Raw genomic sequence first — 25,948 nt, 5'->3', positions numbered from 1 at the left:
AATGGTGCATGTGGAATCTGGAGACCTCTGAAAACCCAAGGAGGAACTCCAGCAGTTAAGGCTGAAACAGTATTGAATACATTGCAGGCATAAGTGATGAAAAGCCTTCTAAAATCAAATGTGCCAGTCACATGCCAAGTGATATTTAATCAGCATCGAGTTGGACCCAGTACAACTGAATCTAAACAGACTTTGAATCTTAAATCTATTACAATGTCAGGTCACTAAATCTAATCATTTATCGCAATTTCTCATCCAACTATCAAACGTGTAGGCATAGGTACACTGGAACGTTTAAAATTCTGCTTTCACCACCTGATGTTGAACATGGTGAAGCTGATTTAGCACACTGGGCTAAATAGCTGGCTTTCAAAGCAGGCCATGACAGGCCAGCGGCTCGGTTCTATTCCCGTACCAGCCTTCCCGAACAGGCGCTGGAATGTGGCGACTAGGGGCTTTTCACAGTAACTTCATTTGAAGCCTACTTGTGACAATAAGCGATTTTCATTTCATGATCCAACTGTTACCTAAAGGCGACGGTAGTGTTTGATTTTGACCAGTTTTTATCTATTTAAGAAGCATTAATCTGCTGTTAAAACACTGCGCGTCATTAACTGCAAGTGACCCCCGTGTATATTCCTAGAATGTGCTCGTGGCTGACTGTTTTCTAAATGGAAGTTTCCATTTCCCTTGGAACCAGGTGGTCAGTGAGGGCTAATGCTGTCGAGATATCGGGTCAGCCTGCTGATTTGCGGTTTTCACTGCCAAACAGGTGGACTTCAACAATCTGAACACGGAATCTAATGTAATAGCAACAATAGTTGATTTACTGGGTTGCTACAAACCAGCGACTCTACTTGTAAATGGGTGGAATAGCTACATTCCCATCTCAACGCGCCAACAAAAACTTCCATTTAATAAAATCCCAAGTAACTAAAGCTAGAATTCGACTAATTGATCATAAATCATTTGTGATCAAGATTTGTACGGTTTGATTTTTGGTAAGCGATCACTTCTGGATTGACTGCACCCAATGTAAACGTGAATTGTCCCAGCTAATCCACGTTTCCTTCTCTCACACAGGTATTGAGATTTCTCTGCCTCGGCACAGATTCATGGTAACCATGGTTGCAAACTTCATCGCGATGGGAGGTCAGCTGCTTATGCCGGGCCTGGCTGCCCTTTCTCGGGATTGGCAAGTTTTGCAGGCTGTCATCATTTGTCCATTTATTTTTATGATCCCGTACTGGTGGTAAGTATACTAATTTCTTTTCACAAAAATGTGCACACTTTAAATTTCCGATTGACTAATTTACATTTAATTGGCCTGATTTGGAGCGTCCGCATTTGTAACGATCGCCGCTTCAATTAAAATTTGCTGAAGGGTTTTCGCCCAAAGAGCGTGGGGTTGCGGGATGGGGGGTGGAATTGCTCCTTTAAATATTGATGCAGCACTGGAGACGTCCCTGCAATTGTGTCTGAACAGGATTGTTTGTAAACTTGATGTCCTATTTGACATCGAGGTGACCCTCCTACTACAAGTATGTTCCATCTGCAAAACCGTCTATTTCCACTTTGTAACATCGCCCAACTCTACTCCTGCCTCATCTGCTATTGAAACTCTCATCCACCTTCCAATGCCTCCTGGCCATCCGTCCCATATATTAATCGTACACAGGCAGTCGGCATTAACTGGGGGTTCACTTGTTCCTCTATTAATAGACAGACTTAAAAAGTGGTTGGGTTAGGAGGTGCAAGTTTGTAATGTTTAACTCTGCAAATAAATGGTTCTTAAGAGATTGGCCCCAGTTCTATCCTTCACCAACTGGTTTTCTGGAATGCAATACCATCAACTAGCCTTCATAATTGTAAATTCCTCCAATACTTTGTTGGAATCCTAACATCCACCACCCTGTTCATCCGCCACACCTGTTTTCACTGACTTTCATTGGCTTCCAGTCAGGCAGGGCCTCAATTTTACAATTCTCACCCTTGTTTTGAAAAACCTCCAAGACCTCACCCCACTGCGCCCCCTCCAGTCTCCTCCAATCCCACAAGCTTTCGTAAAATCTGTGCTGCTCCAACTCTGGCTATCTTGAACACCGTCAATTTTAATTTTCTGCACCAATTGACATTTTGAACAAATTCTAAAATTCCCTCCCTAAGTTTCTCTGTTCTTCGTCCTCTTAAAATACTCCTTAAAACCTACCTCTTTATGTAGTTCCAACCCAATTTGTTTAATAGTGTTCCTTTTTAAAATTTCATTTTTACTGGATGTGGGCATCGCTGGGTCGGCCAACGTTTATTGCCCATCCCTCATTGCCTTTCAGAAGGTGATGGTGAGTTGCATTCTTGAACAGCTGCAGTCCAAGGTGTAGGTACTCCCAGAGTGCTGTTATGGAGGCAGTTCCAGGGCTTTGACCCAGAGACAGTGAAGGAAAGGCAATATGTTTCCAAATCGGGGTTGGGGGGGAAACCTCCAGGTGGTGGGGTTCCCAGGTATCTGCTGCTCTTTTCCTTCTACATGGTAGTCGCCGTGGGTTTGGTAAGGTGCTGCCTAAGGAACCTTGGCGAGTTCCTTCAGTCATCTTGTAGATGGTATACATGGCTGGCACTGTTCATCGGTGGTGGAGGGTTTGAATGTTTGTGGAAGGGAGAGCAATTAAGCAGGTCGCTTTGTCCTGGACGGTTGTTGGAGCTGGACTCATCCAGGCAAGTGGAGAGTGTTCCATTACACACCTGACTGTGCCTTTTAGGTGGTGGACAGGCTGTATGAGGTGAGTTACTCGTACAGGATTCCTAACCGTTGACCTGCCCTGGTAGCTACAGTATTAATATGGCTAGTACAATTCAGTTTCAGATCAATGGTAACCCCCAGGATGTTGATTGTGGGGGATACAGCGATGGTAATGCCATTGAATGTCAAGGGGTGATGGTTAGATCCTCTCTTGTAGGAGATGGTCATTGCCTGACACTTGTGAGGCGCGAATGTAACTTGCCACTTGTCAGCCCAAGCCTGGATATTGTCCAGGTCTTGCTGCATTCGGACACGGACTGCTTCATTATCTGAGGAGTCGTGAATGGTGCTGAACATTGTGCAGTCATCTGCAAACCTCCCCATTTCTGACCTTATGATGGAAGGGAGGTCATTGATGAAGCAGCTGAAGATGGTTGGGCCTAGGACACTACCCTGAGGAACAACTGTAGTGATGTCCTGGAGCTGAGAGGATTGACCTCCAACCACCACAACCATCTTCCTTTGTGCTGGGTATGACTCCAACCAGCGGAGAGTTTCCCCCCCTGATTCACATTGGCTCCAGTTTAGCTAGGGCTGCTTGATGCCATACTCGTGTCAAATGCTGCCTTGATGTCAAGGGCAGTCACTCACACCTTAACTCTGGCATTCGGCTCTTTTGTCCGTCTTTGAACCAAGGCTGTAATGAGTTCAGGAGCTGAGTGATCCCGGCAGAACCCAAATTGAGCATCTGTGAGCAGGTTATTGCCGAGTAAGTGCTGCGTGATAGCACTGTTGCTGACTCCTTCCATCACTTTGATGATGGAGAGTAGACTAATAAGGCTGGGTTGGATTTGTCCTGTTTCTTGTGTACAGGACACACCTGGACAATTTTCCCCATTGCCGGGTAGATGCCAGTGTTGTAGCTGTGCTGGAACCTCTGTGGGGCACAATCAGCCCAATCGTACTCCGGTGCAAGTCACCTGACCTGCAGTCAAATGCTGACCAGGGCAGTCACTTTACAGTGATGCACCTGCAGCATTTTACCACATTAAAGGCATCACATAAATGCAAGTTCTTTTTGTTGTGGTCACAGATCGTAACTCGGATTATCAGGCCACAATGTTGTGGCCCCATTTCAGGCACAGTCTTTCTGTGATTAACATTCTTTCCCCTGCTGAAATTGTAAAATTGTTCCTTTTGCCGCAACTTTTCTCAACATGTAAAACTTTTCTCATCATGGTAAAACTTTTCTCATCATGGTAAAACTTTTCTCATCATGGTAAAACTTTTCTCATCATGGTAAAACTTTTCTCATCATGGTAAAACTTTTCTCATCATGGTAAAACTTTTCTCATCATGGTAAAACTTTTCTCATCATGGTAAAACTTTTCTCATCATGGTAAAACTTTTCTCATCATGGTAAAACTTTTCTCATCATGGTAAAACTTTTCTCATCATGGTAAAACTTTTCTCACCATGGTAAAACTTTTCTCACCATGGTAAAACTTTTCTCACCATGGTAAAACTTTTCTCACCATGGTAAAACTTTTCTCACCATGGTAAAACTTTTCTCACCATGGTAAAACTTTTCTCATCATGTAAAACTGCCTAAAGAGCAGGAGTGATATTATTTAATTTTTAAAAGTTGCGTATATCGCCACAAAAACAAGCCCTTCAGAAGTCAACACAGTAAAGAGACTCCAACGTAGGATTCTTTAGATGCTTTTGGTTTGAATAGGTGTTTGAACAGGTCTCAACAAATATAAATCTGGCCTTGGTATGGGCCTTAAAGTCTGTATGTTGGATCTTTTGAGTGATGCTGACAAAAAGCCTGTGGCCTGCAATGGCATCAGGATGTGAGAGCCATCACACCAGCTATTTGCCAATGAGGAAGAAAGTTGTTTTCCCTGGACTGGGCCAGCTGAACTAATTGTCCACATAAAACTTAATCGGGCAAACTAAATTCGGAAAATTTGTGGCAATGTATTTCACCATTTTCAAATTTAACAATCTCCTGCAGTCCATCCTGTGCGATTCTTCATGCTAATGTTTCCAGAGCAGCAGTATCCTTTTCTAACAATTACTACTTCTGCCAGGACCAAACAAAGCCCCCGACACATAGCTATCAACTTGCCATGAGGTGCATGTAGGTGCAAAGCAATTGAACTTGCATTTCTATGGCTGTGTCGCTGTTTGACACCCTGTTGCTTAACTGCCTTTATTTCTGGCTTTCGGTTTCTTTCCCCCTCTCTTTGAAGGCAGCCATGTTGAGAATTTTATCGCGGCCCGCAACTGACCCTGTCGAGAGTTGAGATGGTTAATGTTGGCCGCTGATTACATCCAGTCCACAATGAGCACGATTTCTGGGAAACCTCGCTCACAGAAAGCATGCTCTTTGGAAATGAGGCTACGACATTGCAGCCTGATTATCCCAGCCACGATCTTCGACCGCAACAAAAGTAACAGTGTTGGTTGCAGTGAAAACCCTGTTTCGTTTCATTTTTCTGCCCTTGTTGGCTGGGGACAGAGGCTGTTGTGGCGTGACAGCATGACTCTTCTTTAGGCAGTGCCAAATCACAGAATTCTTTAGTCTCGCGGATATAAATGCAGCTATTGAGTGCAAAAAAGAAAGGTCAGTGAAGCTGTTGGCTCCCCGGTAACGGGTGGGCAGTGGGATGAGTGCACCTGCAGTGCATTTACTTTCCACAGATCCAAGAGTAAGTGAGAAATGTATGGCCCTGATTTTTAACTCTTCGCGCAGGTCGACTGGGGTGAGTGGCAACTTCAAACCCTGGGAGCAGTTAACACCCGGAGAGATTTTTTAAACTCCTGGGCCATGTTTCTAATGTTGGAGGTGGGTCTTCCACACAAGCTCGACTGAAATCGACCGTGGAAGTGGGATGACGTGTAGTTGGAGGATTAACTGATGACAGGAGGGACACTGAATTAAGGTTTCGGGCAAGAGATGCAGGAGATGTGGAGAAGGACTTTGTTACACAGTGAATGGTAATGACCCTAAACTCGTTACTCAACGAGGGTGGTGCAAGCAGAGACAATGATTTGAAAATTGGGCGCTTGAAGGAAATGAGTGTTTTTAAAAAAAATAATAATAATAAAGTACCCAATTGATTTTTGCCATTTAAGGGGCAATTTATCGTGGCTAATCCACCTACCCTGCACCTCTTTGGGTTATGGGGGCGAAACCCACGCAAACACTGGGAGAATGTGCAAACTCCACATGGACAGTGAGCCAGAGCCGGGATCGAACCTGGGACCTCGGTGCCGTGAGACAGCAGTGCTAACCACTGAGCCACCGTGCTGCCCGAAGGAAATAAACTTGGATGGTTATGGGGCATAGAGTGAGGGAATGTGACTGGCCGACTGGATTTCACTACCAGATAGCTGACCTGAACCCAATGGGTTGAATGTGCACTGTAATGGTTTTGACTCTTGTGATCCATGGTGATTTTCATGGGATGTGAGCATCGCTGACTGGGCAAGCATTTATTGCCTACCAAATTGCCCTTGAACCAAGTGGTTTGCCAGGCTGTATCCGATAGCATTTGAGTTGACCACCTTTTTTTTTTTTTTTCTGGGTCTAGAGTCACATGGAGGCCAGACTGGGTGATGACGGCCGACTTCTTCCCTAAAGGACTTTAGCGAACCAGAAGGGTTCTTACAACATTCGGCAATTAGATATTTAATTCCACATTTTAAAAGAATTCCACCATTTGTCGTGGTGGGATTCAAACCGGGTCTCCAGAGCCTTGCCCTGGATCTCTGGATTACTGGTCCAGTGACATGCCACTGCCTACCGCACCAGTACTAAGGTAGGTGCTTGGTAGGCAGGTGCGAGGGCAGGCATCATGGTTTGGGAAGATGGGGTGATACCAGGGTAGTGGAGAGACCTACGGTTTCATTGTGGGGAGTGGAACGGCATTCTTCCTTTTCTTATCAATTCTTTTCATTAATCTTCCAAAAGAGGAAAGGAACAGGTCAACAAAGTTCAATGCAGCATGGTAATGCAACCTCTCCCACCCCACCCCCAATAAACAGACAAACAAACAAAAAAGAAAACAATAAAATTAACGGTCGACAGTAATTAATTCTTCAGAGAAAGAGAAAAGTGGTTGCCATCTATAGAAAAAGTTCAGTGGCTCCTCTTAGGGCATACGTAATCTTTGCTAAGTCTTCCAAACAGGATGAAGCATTGGAGGTTTGTGAGAGGTCCAGGTTAATAAAATCCCCCTGCTGACTATTAATGAAGCAAATGCAATGACGTCTGCCTCAATCTTAGTGAAACTGACCAGTGCAGATGAGACTCTAAATATGGTTCTCAAAGGCTGTAGGTCAATATCTAGACATTTGGAAAAAATGTCAAAGAAGGATGACCAAAGAGCGTCCAGCTTCGGGCTTGACCAGAGCATGTGGGTATGGTCGGCAGGGGGGGTGAGCCCCTGTCACATTTGTTGCTTGTGGGGAAAAAATCTTAATTCTGAGCTTGGTAAAGTGAATTCTGTGCAGATATTTAAACTGAATGAAGCTTAACCGAGCACTGGAAGATGTGGAGTTGACTACCAGTTGTCCATAAGGTCGAGCGCAAGCTCCGCTTCCAAATCATTTCTGACCTTATGGAGAGGGGAGGGTCCAGAGAACATCATGAGATCGTGCAACCTTAAAATAGAACCAGTGCTGGTTTGAGGCAATGACGAATCACTTCCAGGAACGTACTTGAAGGTAGTTTTAAAAAGAATTTGGAGTACCCATTTTTTTCCAATTAAGGGGCAATTTAGCGTGGCCAATCCCCCAACACTGCACATCTTTGGGTTGTGGGGGGTGGAACCCACAGACACGGGAGAATGTGCAGACTCCACACGGACAGTGATGCAGGGCCAGGATCGAACCCTTGTCCTCGGCATCGTAGGCAGCAGTGCTAACCACTGTGCCACCGTGCCGCGCTTACTTGACAGTAGTTGAGGAAGGATGGGCTGTGCGAGTGAATAGAACCACGAGTTTGAAAACAGCAGTAAAGACTAGATTTGGGTAAATTATATTTGGCTGCAAGCTCGCTAAAGCTGGCACCAAAACCGATCAGTAAAATGTTTAAGTCGCTTCTTTCTCCAAGGCGAACACTGAGTCAAGCAGGGAAAGCAAGAATAAGTGGTTATTACAAATTGGACCTAATAGCGAAGGAGTGGAAAGTTTTAAAATGCTGACAAAATTATATCGATATTAGAAAAGTAGAAATCGCGATGGGGTTTGACATGGGGCGACGAGGGTAGCGGGGCACAGGTTAAGACAGGAGGAGAGTGTGAGCAGCAGGAGTGCATTTCTATAAGACACCAGCTTAAACCTAGGTCATGGCACCATGTTAAAATCATTGATATTGGCCACCCAATTACAGTACAGTCGATTAGAAAGAGCCAGCCCACCAACCCCCTCCCTCTTTGAAGTATAGCTCGAATGACTCCAGGGCTCCTGCCTGCCCAGATATCAGTTTGTTAACAAAATTATTTTGTTGGTGGAAAAATGAAATGAAATGAAAATCGCTTATTGTCACAAGTAGGCTTCAAATGAAGTTGCTGTGAAAAGCCCCAAGTCGCCATATTCCGGCACCTTTTCGGGAAGGCTGGTACGGGAATTGAACTTGCGCTGCTGGCCTACCTTGGTCTGCTTTAAAAGCCAGCTATTTAGCCCTGTGCTAAACCAAAAATAGGGAGACATTGGAAATTAACCAAGAACCTGGGTAGAATGTTCTTCAGAAGAGTCGCAACAGTGCATTATGTTGACACCTTGAGTAGTGAAAACCAACACCAGATATATGAAACTGCAAAGCTCTTGAGGGGGATTTGGTTGGCACTTGAGATAATTGGAAACCACTCACTTTTGTTATCCAATTTATAACCAGAAAACCAATCCAAGGCACTGGAGATATTCATCAACACTGGCAACAGGGTTAGTGGTATGTAATAGATGATCATCAGCATCTCACGACACAGTGCTCCACACCAGCTTGAAAGATGACCGTCAGCAGTGTGGATGACTTTAAGGCTATTCACAGGGGTCCTAGCACCAGGGCAAAGAGCGGTGGAGACTGAGGACACCTTTTGAGTGTTCCCCTGGATAAGGGGAAGTACTATTGAGTGTAGAGAGTTGGTGTGCACACTCGCAGCAGGGGAACTATAAAGAAGACAAATCCATGGAGTAAATTTTGGGCCAAATCCAAAATTGCAAACTAGTCATCCCACTCCATCTAGTCATAGAATCCCTACAGTGCAGTTAGGGGCATAGACGTTCACCAAAACTACAGGAGTTTAAGAAAGTGTGCCGCTAACTATTGTATAACGTCCACCAGCGCCTGAGACTATATTTAAGGGGAGAATTAGGGGCAGCACGGTAGCATTGTGCATGCTCGCAATTGCTTCACAGCTCCAGGGTCCCAGGTTCGATTCCGGCTTGGGTCACTGTCTGTGCGGAGTCTGCACATCCTCCCCGTGTGTGCGTGGGTTTCCTCCGGGTGCTCCGGTTTCCTCCCACAGTCCAAAGATGTGCAGGTTAGGTGGATTGGCCATGATAAATTGCCCTTAGTGTCCAAAATTGCCCTTCGTGTTGGGTGGGGTTGCTGGGTTATGGGGATAGGGTGGAGATGTTGACCTTGGGTAGGGTGCTCTTTCCAAGAGCCGGTGCGGACTCGATGGGCCGAATGGCCTCCTTCTGCACTGTAAATTCTATGATAATGAACTTTACATAGAACATAGAAAAATACAGCACAGAACAGGCCCTTCGGCCCACGATGTTGTGCCGAACCTTTGTCCTAGATTAATCGTAGATTATCATTGAATTCACAGTGCAGAAGGAGGCCACTCGGCCCCCTGAGTCTGCACCGGCTCTTGGAAAGAGCACCCTACCCAAACTCAACACTTCCACCCAACACCAAGGGCAATTTGGACATTAAGGGCAATTTATCATTGGCCAATTCACCTAACCCGCACATCTTTGGACTGTGGGAGGAAACCGGAGCACCCGGAGGAAACCCACGCAGACACTGGGAGGACGTGCAGAGTCCTCACAGACAGTGACCCAAGCCGGAATCGAACCTGGGACCCTGGAGCTGTGAAGCATTGTGCTATCCACAATGCTACCGTGCTGCCCTTGAGAACAAATAAATCTACACTATCATTTTACTGTAATCCATGTACCTATCCAATAGCTGCTTGAAGGTCCCTAATGTTTCCGACTCAACTACTTCCACAGGCAGTGCATTCCATGCCCCCACTACTCTCTGGGTAAAGAACCTACCTCTGATATCCCTCCTATATCTTCCACCTTTCACCTTAAATTTATGTCCCCTTGTAATGGTTTGTTCCACCCGGGGAAAACGTCTCTGACTGTCTACTCTATCTATTCCCCTGATCATCTTATAAACCTCTATCAAGTCGCCCCTCATCCTTCTCCGTTCTAATGAGAAAAGGCCTAGCACCCTCAACCTTTCCTCGTAAGACCTACTCTCCATTCCAGGCAACATCCTGGTAAATCTTCTTTGCACCTTTTCCAAAGCTTCCACATCCTTCCTAAAATGAGGCGACCAGAACTGTACACAGTACTCCAAATGTGGCCTTACCAAAGTTTTGTACAGCTGCATCATCACCTCACGGCTCTTAAATTCAATCCCTCTGTTAATGAACGCGAGCACACCATAGGCCTTCTTCACAGCTCTATCCACTTGAGTGGCAACTTTCAAAGATGTATGAACATAGACCCCAAGGTCTCTCTGCTCCTCCACATTGCCAAGAACTCTACCGTTAACCCTGTATTCCGCATTCATATTTGTCCTTCCAAAATGGACAACCTCACACTTTTCAGGGTTAAACTCCATCTGCCACTTCTCAGCCCAGCTCTGCATCCTATCTATGTCTCTTTGCAGCCGACAACAGCCCTCCTTACTATCCACAACTCCACCAATCTTCGTATCGTCTGCAAATTTACTGACCCACCCTTCAACTCTCTCATCCAAGTCATTAATGAAAATCACAAACAGCAGAGGACCCAGAACTGATCCCTGCGGTACGCCACTGGTAACTGGGATCCAGGCTGAATATTTGCCATCCACCACCACTCTCTGACTTCTATCGGTTAGCCAGTTCGTTATCCAACTGGCCAAATTTCCCACTATCCCATGCCTCCTTACTTTCTGCATAAGCCTACCATGGGGAACTTTATCAAATGCCTTACTAAAATCCATGTACACTACATCCACTGCTTTACCTTCATCCACATGCTTGGTCACCTCCTCAAAGAATTCAATAAGATTTGTAAGGCAAGACCTACCCCTCACAAATCCGTGCTGACTATCCCTAATCAAGCAGTGTCTTTCCAGATGTTCAGAAATCCTATCCTTCAGTACCCTTTCCATGACTTTGCCTACCACCGAAGTAAGACTAACTGGCCTGTAATTCCCAGGGTTATCCCTAGTCCCTTTTTTGAACAGGGGCACGGCATTTGCCACTCTCCAATCCCCTGGTACCACCCCTGTTGACAGTGAGGACGAAAAGACCATTGCCAACGGCTCTGCAATTTCATCTCTTGCTTCCCATAGAATCCTTGGATATATCCCGTCAGGCCCGGGGGACTTGTCTATCCTCAAGTTTTTCAAAATGCCCAACACATCTTCCTTCCTAACAAGTATTTCCTCGAGCTTACCAATCTGTTTCACACTGTCCTCTCCAACAATATGGCCCCTCTCATTTGTAAATACAGAAGAAAAGTACTCGTTCAAGACCTCTCCTATCTCTTCAGACTCAATACACAATCTCCTGCTACTGTCCTTGATCGGACCTACCCTCGCTCTAGTCATTCTCATATTTCTCACATGTGTAAAAGGCCTTGGGGTGTTCCTTGATCCTACCCGCCAAAAATTGTTCATGCCCTCTCTTAGCTCTCCTAATCCCTTTCTTCAGTTCCCTCCTGGCTATCTTGTATCCCTCCAATGCCCTGTCTGAACCTTGTTTCCTCAGCCTTACATAAGTCACCTTTTTCCTCTTAACAAGACATTCAACCTCTTGTCAACCATGGTTCCCTCACTCGACCATCTCTTCCCTGTCTGACAGGGACATACATATCAAGGACACGTAGCACCTGTTCCTTGAACAAGTTCCACATTTCACTTGTGTCCTTCCCTGCCAGCCTATGTTCCCAACTTATGCACTTCAATTCTTGTCTGACAACATCGTATTTACCCTTCCCCCAATTGTAAACCTTGCCCTGTTGCACGTACCTATCCCTCTCCATTACTAAAGTGAAAGTCACAGAATTGTGGTCACTATCTCCAAAATGCTCCCCCACTAACAAATCTATCACTTGCCCTGGCTCATTACCCAGTACTAAATCCAATATTGCCCCTCCTCTGGTCGGACAATCTACATACTGTGTTAGAAAAGCTTCCTGGACACACTGCACAAACACCACCCCATCCAAACTATTTGATCTAAAGAGTTTCCACTCAATATTTGGGAAGTTAAAGTCGCCCATGACTACTACCCTATGACTTCTGCACCTTTCCAAAATCTGTTTCCCAATCTGTTCCTCCACATCTCTGCTACTATTGGGGGGCCTATAGAAAACTCCTAACAAGGTGACTGCTCCTTTCCTATTTCTGACTTCAACCCATACTACCTCAATAGGGTGATACTCCTCGAACTGCCTTTCTGCAGCTGTTATACTATCTCTAATTAACAATGCCACCCCCCCCCCCCCACCTCTTTTTACCACCCTCCCTAATCTTATTGAAACATCTATAACCAGGGACCTCCAACAACCATTTCTGCCCCTCTTCTATCCAAGTTTCCGTGATGGCCACCACATCGTAGTCCCAAGTACCGATCCATGCCTTAAGTTCACCCACCTTATTCCTGATGCTTCTTGCGTTGAAGTATACACACTTCAACCCATCTCCATGCCTGCAAGTACTCTTCTTTGTCAGTGTTCCCTTCCCCACTGCCTCACTACATGCTTTGGCGTCCTGAATATCGGCTACCTTAGTTGCTGGACTACAAATCCGGTTCCCATTCCCCTGCCAAATTAGTTTAAACCCTCCCGAAGAGTACTAGAAAACCTCCCTCCCAGGATATTGGTGCCCCTCTGGTTCAGATGCAACCCGTCCTGCTTGTACAGGTCCCACCTTCCCCAGAATGCGCTCCAATTATCCAAATACCTGAAGCCCTCCCTCCTACACCATTCCTGCAGCCACGTGTTCAACTGCACTCTCTCCCTATTCCTAGCCTCGCTATCACGTGGCACCGGCAACAAACCAGAGATGACAACTCTGTCTGTCCTGGCTTTTAACTTCCAGCCTAACTCCCTAAACTTGTTTATTACCTCCACACCCCTTTTCCTACCTATGTCGTTGGTACCAATGTGCACCACGACTTCTGGCTGCTCACCCTCCCCTTAAGGATCCTGAAGACACGATCCGAGACATCCCTGGCCCTGGCACCCGGGAGGCAACATACCTTCCGGGAGTCTCGCTCGCGACCACAGAATCTCCTATCTATTCCCCTAACCATTGAATCTCCTACAACTATTGCTTTTCTATTCTCCCCCCTTCCCTTCTGAGCCCCAGAGCCAGACTCAGTGCCAGAGACCTGGCCGCTAGGGCCTTCCCCCGGTAGGTCATCCCCCCCCCAACAGCATCCAAAACGGTATACTTGTTTTGAAGGGGAACGGCCACGAGGGATCCCTGCACTTCCTGCCTGTTTGTTTTTTTTCCCCCTGACTGTAACCCAGCTATTCTTGTCCTGTACCTTGGGTGTGGTTACCTCCCTGTAACTCTTCTCAATCACCCCCTCTGCCTCCCGGATGATCCGAAGTTCATCCAGCTTCAGCTCCAGTTCCCTAACACGGTCTTTGAGGAGCTGAAGTTGGGTGCACTTCCCGCAGGTATAGTCAGCGGGGACACCGGTGGTATCCCTCACCACCCACATCCTACAGGAGGAGCATGTAACTGGCCTAGCCTCCATCCCCTCTGACCTGACAGAATATAGCTGCCCTGTGGACTAACTAGATCTCCGCCCTCCGACCCTGCTCCCAGTCAGCTACACTTTCTGTAAACTCCTGACTCTCTTCGCACTCTTTGCGGAAATGTCGGAAACAAAATGAAAGGAGCACCTAACTCCCTCGGTCACCAAACTCTCACTATCGCACTCAAATGCACAAATTCAGCACTCCCTCGGTCACCAAACTCTTACTATAGCACTCAAAATGCACCAAATTCAGCACTCCGATCTATGAATTGTATTCTTAATTGAAATTGCTGTTTCCCCCTAACTGCTATTAAAGCTGGAGTGAAATACTTCGCCAACCCATGTTCTGCGTGTGATCTCTTACAAGAAGATGCGTTTCTTGAAAGAATGCAAAATGAGTGTTAAGGCTCTTGAGTTGTGAAAACACTTTGGAATGTTTTCCTGGTCCATTTAACCCCCTGACATCCCAAACTGATCGAGAGACCCTTGCCACCCTGACTGCCTGAGCTGGGAAGGGTCGGTAAACGGAATGGAAAGGAAACAAACGCCAAGAGGATCCATTACATAATGAAAATGGCCAAATGCAAAAATGTCTGATTATTGTCCATTCAGGAAATCCTTCCCACCGCACTCCATCCCCAGAACAGTCACCAAACAACTATAACAAAATCCAAATAGTGTGATAAATAAACCTTTGACTAAATAACACCATGAATCAAACCCTAAACTCGACATTATAAATGAGACACGCAGTAGGTACATGATATCAGTTGACTAATCAAACTTGGTAATGGGCATACCCTGACATGAGCTACATTATATACCGTGCCGTTGGAAAGCTGCTGGTTCTAACTGCGCAGTAGGTGCTCCAGTATAAACAAACAGTCGAACATGCCTTTAATTTTGAGCATATTTAATGGCCTATACAGGTATTCAAATACATGATACCCAAAATCAAAACCACAAAGTTAGTAAGCCCGTCTAGGATTAAGTCTGTGCCACTGAAGGAAAGAGTCTGCCTTGTCGGGTGCTTCAAAGAAGTGATCTTCTCTGTTAAATGGGACATGGAGACGGGCAGAGTGAATCAGCCCAAAGCTAATTCCTTTCTTGTACAATGTGAACTTGATGTTGTTGAATGCTGCACGCCTCCTTGCCAGGCCTGCACCAGTCCCTTCTGGTTTAACCAGCAATGTGTAAGCTTTGTCGGGCTTTCCAGGTCATTGCCTTTCCCCTGCAAAGACATGTTGTCCTTAATCGCTGCACTCAGCCTGGACTACAGTGTGCTGATCCTGTCGCTGAGTTCCGAAAGGGTAGTCTCTATGTTGGTAAGGGTGCTGGCGTGAGTCAAATGGTGTCAAGGGAGGACGAATAGGACCCATCGATTCTTCCTCCAATTAAGTTTTCGGCTCCAGAGCCAAACCTCATCGGGATTTGTCGAGCTCAATGACCAGAATTCCGCTGAGAGTTTCGGTTGTTAGAAGCGTGGGGGAGCCGGCCACCATCTTGGCTGTAGCCGGCTCGACAGGGGTATCTTTAGCATATTTTCTGGCCTGTATGTTTTAAATTCTTGGGCATTTTTTAAAAACAAGACTTGTTCCTTAAGTGTTTAAATTAATTTTCATGCTGTCAAATAACAATGTAACCTGGCGCATTAAGAAAAACTTGTAAAAGGCATTGTCAGGAGAAACCCCAACATTGCCCAACCAGATGTCCCACGAGAGTGGAAGGACACTTTTTTTAAAGTATAAATTCAGAGTGCCCAATTCATTTTTTCCAATTAAGGGGCAATTTAGAGTGGCCAATCCACCTACCCTGCACATGGTGTGGTGCGAAACTCATGCAAACACGGGGTGAATGTGCAAATTCCACATTGACAGTGACCCAGAGCTGGGATCGAACCTGTGACCTCGCCGCCGTGAGACAGCAGGGCTAGCCACTGTGCTGCCCTGGAAGGGTACTCTTTTTTTTTTTCTTTTAAATTTAGAGTACCCAATTAATTTTCTCCAATTAAGGGGCAATTTAGCGTGGCCAATCCACCTAACCTACACATCTTTGGGTTGTGGGGGTGAAACCAACGCAGACATGGGGAGAATGTGCAAACTCCACACGGACAGTGACCCAGGGCCAGGATTCAAACCCGGGTCCTCAGCGCCGCAGTCCCAGTGCTAACCACTGCGCCACATGCCGCCCCGTGGGAGGGCACTCTTAACGTTTCCTTGACCACAAGCAAGCCAATAAAATGAACTGGTATTCCAGGGCCTTTGTTGGTTCCGATCTCATTTAGACAACAGATTGCTCTGTTGAGATTCATGCAAGTTCAAACTGAAATTGTGACGAGGTCCTATTTTCATCAAAGGATCAGGATCTTTGCATAATTATTAAGCCTTCATAGGGTGTCTCCGAAGCCATAATTGTCTTAAAATTCAACCCCCACCTTTGAAGTTGCTGGTAATGATTTGTTAACTAACCAATGATGCAGAAACATTTGAACCTTGCGTGTGGGGATTTTACATTTAAGTTTTTAATGGTCTTAACTTTTTTTTTTGCTCTAGTATTTTCCCAGAATCACTCCGATGGCTGCTGGCTACGCATCAGCTCCAAGCTGCCAAAGAGTTATTTCTGGGTTTTCTGCGCAACAATAAAATAGATGTGGAAGATAACGTCAAAGAATTTCTTCCAGGTAAGATGACATGATGTACTGTTGGGAAAACAAGAGCTGCACAGGTGGGTTTATGAGATGGCTAAGTTATTGGAAAGATTCCACTTTCATTTTAAGCGTGGCCTCTTTGGGCAAAGCGGCAAGATTGAACTGGTCACTTGTATATTTTTCCCCCCCCTTTTTATAGAATTTGATAAAGAGCCGAATATAAGGCCCAAGAAAACTTTCGTCGTCAAACTGCTTTACACAAGGATCCTATGGAAGCACATCTTAGTACTTTGTGTCACCTCGTAAGTATAAGTCTTCGAAAGCAATTTTGAAAAACCTGTTCCTCTTACCGTCCTCTATTCTGAAAGCTCAGTGAGATGATAGTTCGAAAACCAATTGAGTATTTTTTTTTCCCCTCACTAATTTTCTGGCCATCTCGCCCAGCAGCTTGACTCTATGCTGCGATATTGTTATATTAAACACGAGATACCGGTTGTCATCTTCCGCAACAGACCATTGTTTTGTTTTTTAAATTATTTTAATTCAATTTTTGTCAAAAACATAAAGTTTGCATAACCGTGCGCAACCATTAACATAACAAAATAAAAGTTAACCATATATACAGAGAAAAGAACAATACAACGTAACAAACACCCCGCCCCGCGCGCGCGCGCCCCCCCCCCCCCCCCCCCCCCCCCCTCCCGGATGCTCTGCTGCTGAGTTTTACTGCTCTAGAAAGTCGAGGAACGGCTGCCACCTCCGAGAGAACCCCGCCATGGACCCTCTCAAGGCAAACTTTATCCTCTCAAGACTGAGAAACCCAGCCATGTCACACTAACCCAGGTCTCTACACTCAGGGGCTTCGAGTCCCTCCACATTAAAAGGATCCGCTACCAGGGAGGCAAAGGCCAACACGTCGGCCTCTTTCACCCCCTGAACCTGCCCAAGTGCGGGCAACTGGGACTAGCTTAATGGTAAAAACTGGGCGGCATGGACTGGTTGGGCCGAAGGGCCTGTTTCCATGCTGTAAACTTCTATGAACTCCCGGATCGTCTGACACACCAAAGATCGCTATCTCTGGACTCGCCACCACCCGCATGTCTAAGATCGTGGACATTGCCTTAGTAAATCCCTGCCAGAATCCCTTAAGAGCCGGGCATGCCCAGAACATATGGACATGATCTGCAGGGCTCACACCTCGCACATTTATCAGGCAACAGACCATTGTTGAAGCATGACTCTTGCTGGTGAGTTTTGGAAAATCATACAGCCATTGGTAACCTGGTGGCTGTGTCTGACCATGCCCTCGCTCTACACCGGTATTTGCCGCAGGAATGATTGGGGAGTGATGAGCAGATATCCTGACATTCTCTCGCGCACACGCTGGCCATGGGTCAAACCTAGAATTTTCATGCTTTTTTAAAAATATAAATTTAGAGTACCCAATTAATTTTCTTCCAATTAAGGGGCAATTTAGCGCGGCCAATCCACCTACCCTGCACATCTTTTGGGTTGTGGGGACGAAACCCACGCAAACAAGGGGAGAATGTACAAACTCCACACGGACTGTGAGGCAGCAGTGCTAACCACTGCACCACCATGCTCTTTGTGGCCCAGATCCTTCGTTTGGTAAGCGAAGCCATTGTCGAATCTACATTGTTTGTTTTAAATTCATTTTTACGGGATGTGGGATTCGCTGGCTAGGCCAGGGTTTATTAACCTTGAGAAGGTGGTGGTTAAGCCGCCGCCTTGAACCACTGCAGTCCATGTTGTGTAGATACACCTACTGTGCTATCAAAGAGGGCGTTCCAGGATTCTGACCCAGTGACAGTGAAGGAACGGTGACCTATTTCCAAATCAGGATAGTGAATGACTTGAAGGGGAACCTCCAGGTGGTGGGGTTCCCATATATCTGCTGCTCTTGCCCTTCAAGATGGTAGTGGTCACCGGGTTTGAAGTCACTGCCCAAGGAATCTTGGTGAGTTCCTGCAGTGCATCTTGCAGATGGTACACAGCTGCTACTGTGCATTGGTGATGGAGGGAGTGAATGTTTGTGGAAGAGGTGTCATTAACAGGCTGCTTTGCCCTGGATGGTGTTGAGCTTCTTGAGTGTTTTGGAGCTGCACTCATCCAGTGGGGGGGTTATTCCATTACACTCCTGACTTGTGCTTTGTAGATGGTGGACAGACATTGAGGGGTCATTTGCTGCAGGGTTCCTATCCTGTGACCTCCTTGTAGCCACAGTATTTATATAGTTAGTCCAGTTCAGTTTCTGGTCAATGGTAACCCTCAGGATGTTGATAGTGAGGAATTCAGTGATGGTAATGACATTGAATGTCAGGGGGCGATGGTTTGATTCTCTTACTGGTGATGGTCATTTTCTGGCACTTATGTGGTGCCAATGTGACTTGCCACTTGTCTGCCCAAACTTGGATATTGTCCAGGTCTTGCTGCATTTGCACGTGGACTGCTTCAGTGTCAGAGGAGTCGTGAATGTGCTGAATATTGACCATATCAGTGAACCTCCACACATCTAACCTTATGTTGGAAGGAAAGTCATTGATAAAGCAATGAAGATAGTTGGGCCTAGGACACTATCCTGAGGAACTCCTGCAGTAATGTCCTGGAGCTGAGATGATTGACCCCCAACAACCACAGCAATCTTCCTTTGTGCTGGTATGACTCCAACCAATGGAGAGTTTTTCCCTCTGATTCCCATTTGCTAGAGCTCCTTGATGCCTTACTCGATCAAATGCTGCCTCAATGTCAAGGGCAGTCACTCTCGCCTCAGCTCTTTAGTTCAGCTCTTTTTTTCCCATAATCATATCATAGAATCATAGAAGGAGTGCAGAAGGAGGCCATTCGGCCCATCAAGTCTGCACCGGCTCTTGGAAAGAGCACCCTACCCAAGCCCTCACCTGCACCCTATTCCCACAACCCAGTAATCCCACCCAACACTAAGGGCAATTTTGGACACGAAGGGCAATTTAGCATGGCCAATCAGGAGCTGAGTGACCCTGGCGGAACCTAAACTGAGAGTCCGTGAGCAGATTATTGCCGAGTAAGTGCAGCTTGATCACACTGTTGATGACTCCTTCCATCACTTTGCTGATGGAGAGAAGACTGATGTGGTGGTAATTGGCTGGGTTGGATTTGTTCTGTTTCTTGTGGACAGGATGTACCTGGGTGATTTTCCACATTGCTGGATGGATGCCAGTGTTGTAGCTGTAATGGAGCAACTTGGCAAGTTCTCCATCACAAGTCTTCAGGATTATTGTTAGGATATTGTCAGGGCCCATAGTCTTTACAGTATCCAGTGCCTTCAGCCATTTCTTTATCATGTGCGGTGAATCGAATTGGCTGAAGACTGACGTGTGTGATGCTGGGGACTGTAGAAGACTGAGATCATCCACTTGGCACTTCTGGCTGAAGATTGTTGCGAATGCCTCAGCCTTGTCTTTTGCATATATGTGCTGGGCTCCCCCATCATTGAGGATGGGAATATTTGTGGAGCCTCCTCGTCCAGTGAGTTGTTTAATTGTCCTCCACCATTCACGACTGGATGTGGCAAGACTGCCATTGATTGTGGGGTCTCCTAGCTCTTGTCTAACACTTGCTGCTTATGTTGTTTGGCTGCAAGTGGTCCTGTGTTGAAGCTTCACCTACTGGGGAAGGTAGGTTGGTGAGGAAAGAAGTCTTGTCTGTTTTTCCCCTCTTGTTTCCCTAGACACCTGTCACAGACCCAGTCTAGCAGCTTTGTCCTTTAGGGCTCGGTCAGTAATGGTGCTACTGATTAACTCTGGGTGGTGGACATTGAAATTCCCACCCAGATTACATTCTATGCCCTTGCCATCCTCGGTGCTTCCTCCAGTGGTGCTCAACATGGAGGAGTACTGATTCATCAGTGGACAGTGGACGGTGTGTGATAATCAGCGGGAGTTCCTTGCCCATTTTTGACCTGAAGCCATGAGACTTAATGGGGTCCAGAGTCGATATTGAGGACTCCCAGGGCAACTACCTCCTGACTGTATACCACTGTTCTGCCGTCACCTCTGTTGGTCTGTCCGGCCGGTGGGGCAGGACACACCCAGGGATGGTGATTGTGGTGTCTGGGACGTTATCTGTAAGATATGACCATGTCAGGCTGTTGCTTGACTAAGCTGTGAGACAGCTCTCCCAATTTTAGTACAAGCCCGCAAACATTAGCGAGGAGGACTTTGCAGGGTCATCCGAGCTGGAATTGCTATTGCCGTTTCCAGTGCCTGGGTTGATGCCGGGTGGTCTATCGAAGTTTGTGTGTGCTTGATTGTAGATTATAGGAGGCCAAGCGGGAAATGTTGAGAATGAGAGGGAATGTTAATGATGAGCCACAAGGGAGTCAAGGGGGTACTTGCTGATCTGGCCAAGGCTGCTGAGATGATAGGTGAGGGGTGATGTGATTAAATTGGTGTGCCATCAAAGAACACTAGACGAGTAGTGAACGTAACTGGGGCTTCAATAAGCTAAACAGAAAGCCTCCTGGCCTCTGATCCCCAACTGGGGCAGAGGCGGAGACCAGCCACCTTTATACCGAGCCCGAGGGGAGGCAGAGCCATCAGGCAGTGGTTTACCACATTACATTTAATACAGTAGCAGTTTACCACAATACACGTATAATCTACTACAGTGGTTTACCACAAGGGCCCATTTTGTTATCTGGAGAGGTGAAAATGGAGGAAATAGTACAACAAATGGTGGGAAGATATTTAATCCAAGTAGTTGTGAAAGTGTGTGGTTGGTGCCTGATATTTCGGGGAAGCCTGCAGTTGGAGATGGAGATTGGGTGGTGGTGGTGGGGGGAGAGATTAAATTGGCCACCATGATTAACAAAATGGGATTGTATTATCTGTAACAGTAAAAGGTAAAGTCACCATAGTCCCAGAGGGGGAGAGCTGACTGGTGATGATTTAACCCGAGGATCACCACATTTCGGGTGAGGTTGAGAAGGCGGGGCCTTCATGAATATCCTCTGCCAGTACGGGAATTGAACCTGTGCTGCTGGCCTCGCTCTCCATCACAAACCAGCTGTCCAGCCAACCGTGCTAAACTGGATCCCGTAACAGAAGTGTAAATGTATGTGTAAAGAATGTGTTTAATATTTACCGACGGATAACAAAGGAAAGCTTCCCCCAGTTGGTGTTCCATGTATCCTATAAAAGTCATGGCATCTGAGACCGACCTGGGTTACCTTAGTTAACACCTTTGTGTTTGATTCCTTTTGCACAAATACCACCAAGAAACTCATAAAGTGAAAAGCTAATGGCCTACCATTTCGGTAGTAGGGAAGATGCTGGAATCTATCATCAAGGAAGAAATAGCAAGGCATCTGGATGGAAATTGTCCCATTGGGCAGACGCAGCATGGGTTCATAAAGGGCAGGTCGTGCCTAACTAATTTAGTGGAATTTTTTGAGGACATTACCAGTGCGGTAGATAACGGGGAGCCAATGGCTATGGTATATCTGGATTTCCAGAAAGCCTTTGACAAGGTGCCACACAAAAGGTTGCTGCATAAGATGAAGATGCATGGCATTGAGGGTAAAGTAATAGCATGGATAGAGGATTGGTTAATTAATAGAAAGCAAAGAGTGGGGATTAATGGGTGTTTCTCTGGTTGGCAATCAGTAGCTAGTGGTGTCCCTCAGGGATCAGTGTTGGGCCCACAACTGTTCACAATTTACATAGATGATTTGGAGTTGGGGACCTTCATTGCTAGAGGGATGGAGTTTAAGACTATGGAGGTTATGTTGCAATTGTATAAGGTGTTAGTGAGGCCACACCTGGAGTATTGTGTTCAGTTTTGGTCTCCTTACTTGAGAAAGGACGTACTGGCACTGGAGGGTGTGCAGAGGAGATTCACTAGGTTAATCCCAGAGCTGAAGGGGTTGGATTACGAGGAGAGGTTGAGTAGACTGGGACTGTACTCATTGGAATTTAGAAGGATGAGGGGGGATCTTATAGAAACATATAAAATTATGACGGGAATAGATAGGATAGATACGGGCAGGTTGTTTCCACTGGCGGGTGAAAGCAGAACTAGGGGGCATAGCCTCAAAATAAGGGGAAGTAGATTTAGGACTGAGTTTAGGAGGAACGTCTTCACCCAAAGGGTTATGAATCTATGGAATTCCTTGCCCAGTGAAGCAGTAGAGTCTCCTTCATTAAATGTTTTTAAGATAAAGATAGATAGTTTTTTGAAGAATAAAGGGATTAATGGTTATGGTGTTCGGGCCGGAAAGTGGAGCTGAGTCCACAAAAGATCAGCCATGATCTCATTGAATGGTGGAGCAGGCTCGAGGGGCCAGATGGCCTACTCCTGCTCCTAGTTCTTATGTTCTTATCTCGGGTTTCCCTTTCTGAAACAGTCCTTTGCCTTTAAAATAAACTAGCGGAATCACTTGTGTGGCGCCCTAATACTCCTCTAATCTGGATACTGTTTGACCGATATTGCTGCTTGAGAGTGAGACGTGTAAGGAGCAATCACCAAATTCCAAAATGTTTCCAAGAGCGAGAGGCATTTGATGAATTAGATTGCCAGTGCTACAAAAGCATGTCACTTTAGCAGAGCTGAATCAACAGGTATAGTATAGTTGAAGCAGCATTTGATTAACGGCTGCATCTCTTGCAGATGAGTTCAATTCTATCAAAACTCATTCCAGCCACGTTCAAAAGAGCTCAGGGATTCAGGTGGTGATTATAATCGGATTGAGATTCGCTCTTTAATATTGGATGTCCTTTTGAAGTCATTAATTAGATGGCAGGCTGATAATTCACTCACCAGTATTGAAGATCATCTTTGATGCACACAATGGGATCAAATGGCCTTTTAACTTTCCTTACCTGCAATATCGCTTTCTAATTTTATACTGCTATGAGTAATGCAGTAATAATACTTTGCAGCTGCCACAGTAACGTCTCTTGATTAATTGTTGGGTTGGCTTTAGAATTAATTTTCTTCCATTGGTTGGTTTAAAAATAATAGATCATAAAGAGCGAGTAAAAGGCTGTAATTTAATTCGGGAGATATCAGGAGAGTGAGTTATCACGTGAGCCTTGCACTTGTGGTTTAAGACTGTGGCAAAAATAGATGTGCATTTTGCTATTGGGAGAGGCAAAAGTGGAGGGAATGGTACAATAAATGATGGGAGGATATTAATTTTGATAATTGTGGAAGCGTGTTCCCGAGAAGCCTCATGGTTAGAGATGTAGATAGGGCGGGGGGGGGGGGGGGGGGGGGGGGGGGGGGGGGGGGGGGGGGGGGGGGGGGGCAAAGAAATTGGCCACATAAAAGTGAGGAATAGATAGAAGTAAAAATAAACTTTTGAAGGTCTGTTTGCAAACTGGAAGCACCCTAAATCATCAATGTAATGGGAGGGCAATCAGCAAAGAGTGGGCCAAGTCGGGTTCAAACAAGATTGAGAAGTCTGCTGTTTTATTATCTGTAACAAAAATGAATGCGTAAAAAATAGGGATCCCAATTTTACCTTGCCCACCTACTGGGTACGGAATGGATTCAGGTCGATGGAGAGTGAAATCGGGGGCAGTTTAAAATGGTCGTTGATCCAAACCGTAAACTTTCCTGGTGGGGCTGGTAGGATTAAATGCGCGCGCGCGCGCGCCCCCCCGCAAAATCTTTCAAAATGGAAGCTCTATCTACCCCAGGCTGGAGAATGGGAGATGCTGTCACAAGGGAAGTTAATAGGATCAGGGAGTAGGCCATTTAGACCCCCTCCCTCGCTGCCATTCAATACAATCGTGGCTGATCTCTACGTCAGTTCACCTTCCCACCCTACCCCCCTTACTCTTCAGATTTCCTTATTATCACAAAATCTATCAACCTCTGTCTTGAACATACTCAATGACCTTGAGTGTCCAAAGTTCCTTTTAGTTAAAAAAAATATATTTTTTAAAATTAAGGAATAATTTAGTGTGGAACAATCCACCTACCCTGCATATCTTTGGGTTGTGGGGGTGAGACCCATACTTCACAGGGAGAATGGGCAAACTCCACACTGACAGTGACCCGGGATTGAACCTGGGTCCTCAGCACCGTAAGGCAGCAAGCGCTAACCACGGCCCCACCGTGCCGTCCTAGTTTTTAAAAAGAATTCCGAAGGTTCTCAATTCTTTGAGTGAAGAGATTTCTCATCTCGGGCCTAATGGGACACCCCTCTATCCTGCGACTGTGACCCCTTGACATCCCAGCCCAGTAACCATCCTCTCCGCCTCTGGCCACTCTGTCCAGGCCCTTAAGGTAGAAATGTAGGGTCTCCTGGGTGGTTTGAAGCCCAGAGAACTTATAAACTTTGTGCATGTGGCATGCCCGCCTGCTCCTCACTCCTCTCCCATTTCACGGAGGGTAGCGGCAGGTCCTGCCTGTCCCTTAGGCCCACTGAGCACTCCCAGCAGTGGCCACTGCGTGAACCTGGCACTGCTGGGTCCACTGATGGGGGCAGAAATCTCACCAATCAATGCCCCGCAAAACACGCAATGACCGCGGGACAGCCAGTAACGATGGGGATGCGTTTCCCACCGACCCTTCGGGAGACCTGACCCCACCATAGAAAATCCTACTTCCGAATGTTTCAATAAGATCAGCTCTCGTTCTTTTAAATCTAGGAAGTATAGACTCGGCTACTCATTCTCTCCTCCCAGAACAATCCTCTCATCCCTCGGTACCTTCGTAGTGAGCCCTTGTTGTATTTTCTCTAAGGCACAAATATAATTCCTTGGATATGGAAACCTATTGTATATTTTTAGTTACTCATCAATAACCTCAGCGTCTTCTTTCTCATGATTTCAAATTGAAAAGTCCTATTGATGGCATGGTTTGGCTAAAGACCTTTGTTTGACTGACAGAATTTCAAAGCAAATGCCAGTTCAAAGGAATTATCAATGTGTATTTATTGAAAGGGACTTTAGTGAATTTGGTCGTCTTGCGCGGAGCAAACCAAACTCCAGAAGTCAGTGCTCGTGTGATTCTTCCCAACTAGATTGAATTTATGCTGAGATTTGCATTATTCTTTCTGAGAAGTGCACTGGCTTCGTATCTGCCAGAAGGAGTGACGGGAAGCTATTCCGGGTGAGGGGCTGCACCGTGGCGCAGTGGTTAGCACTGCTGCCTCACGACGCTGCGGACCCGGTTCGATCCGGCTCCGGATCACTGTCCGTGTGAAGTTCGCACATTCTCCCAGTGTCTACGTGGGTCTCGTCCCCTCGACCCAAAAGATGTGCAGGGTAGGTGGATTGGCCACGCTAAATTGCCCCTTAATTGGGGGGGGGGGGGGGGGGGGGGGGAAGATTGGGTTGCTTTACATTTTTTTTTTTAAAAAAGCTACTCTGAGTGATGCATGTGCTTAACCCTCAAAGACCCCAATTTAATTACCTTCTTTTTATTACTTTCTTCTCTAAATCATAGCTTTTGTAAAACATCTGATTTTAGGTCGCTTTTTTTTTAAAAAAAGGTACTATGCAGTTGCTACCCATTGTCTGAAAAAGATGGTGTGAA

General features: G+C 46.1%; 1 protein-coding gene across 1 annotated transcript in view; it reads left to right on the top strand.

The window, feature by feature from the left end:
- LOC140425561 (solute carrier family 22 member 23) overlaps positions 1–25,948 on the top strand; it is a 123,729-nt gene that overhangs the window by 52,712 nt on the left and 45,069 nt on the right. Inside the window, 3 exon segments of the mRNA XM_072509993.1 lie at positions 1,084–1,252; positions 16,308–16,435; positions 16,602–16,704. Coding sequence (XP_072366094.1) covers positions 1,084–1,252; positions 16,308–16,435; positions 16,602–16,704 — 400 coding nt within the window.

The sequence above is a fragment of the Scyliorhinus torazame genome, chromosome 6 (assembly GCF_047496885.1).
Source record: "Scyliorhinus torazame isolate Kashiwa2021f chromosome 6, sScyTor2.1, whole genome shotgun sequence".
NCBI classification, from domain to species: Eukaryota; Metazoa; Chordata; class Chondrichthyes; order Carcharhiniformes; family Scyliorhinidae; genus Scyliorhinus; species Scyliorhinus torazame.
Note: the sequence above shows the minus strand (reverse complement) of the source record. Positions and strands in the feature narration are given on the sequence as shown.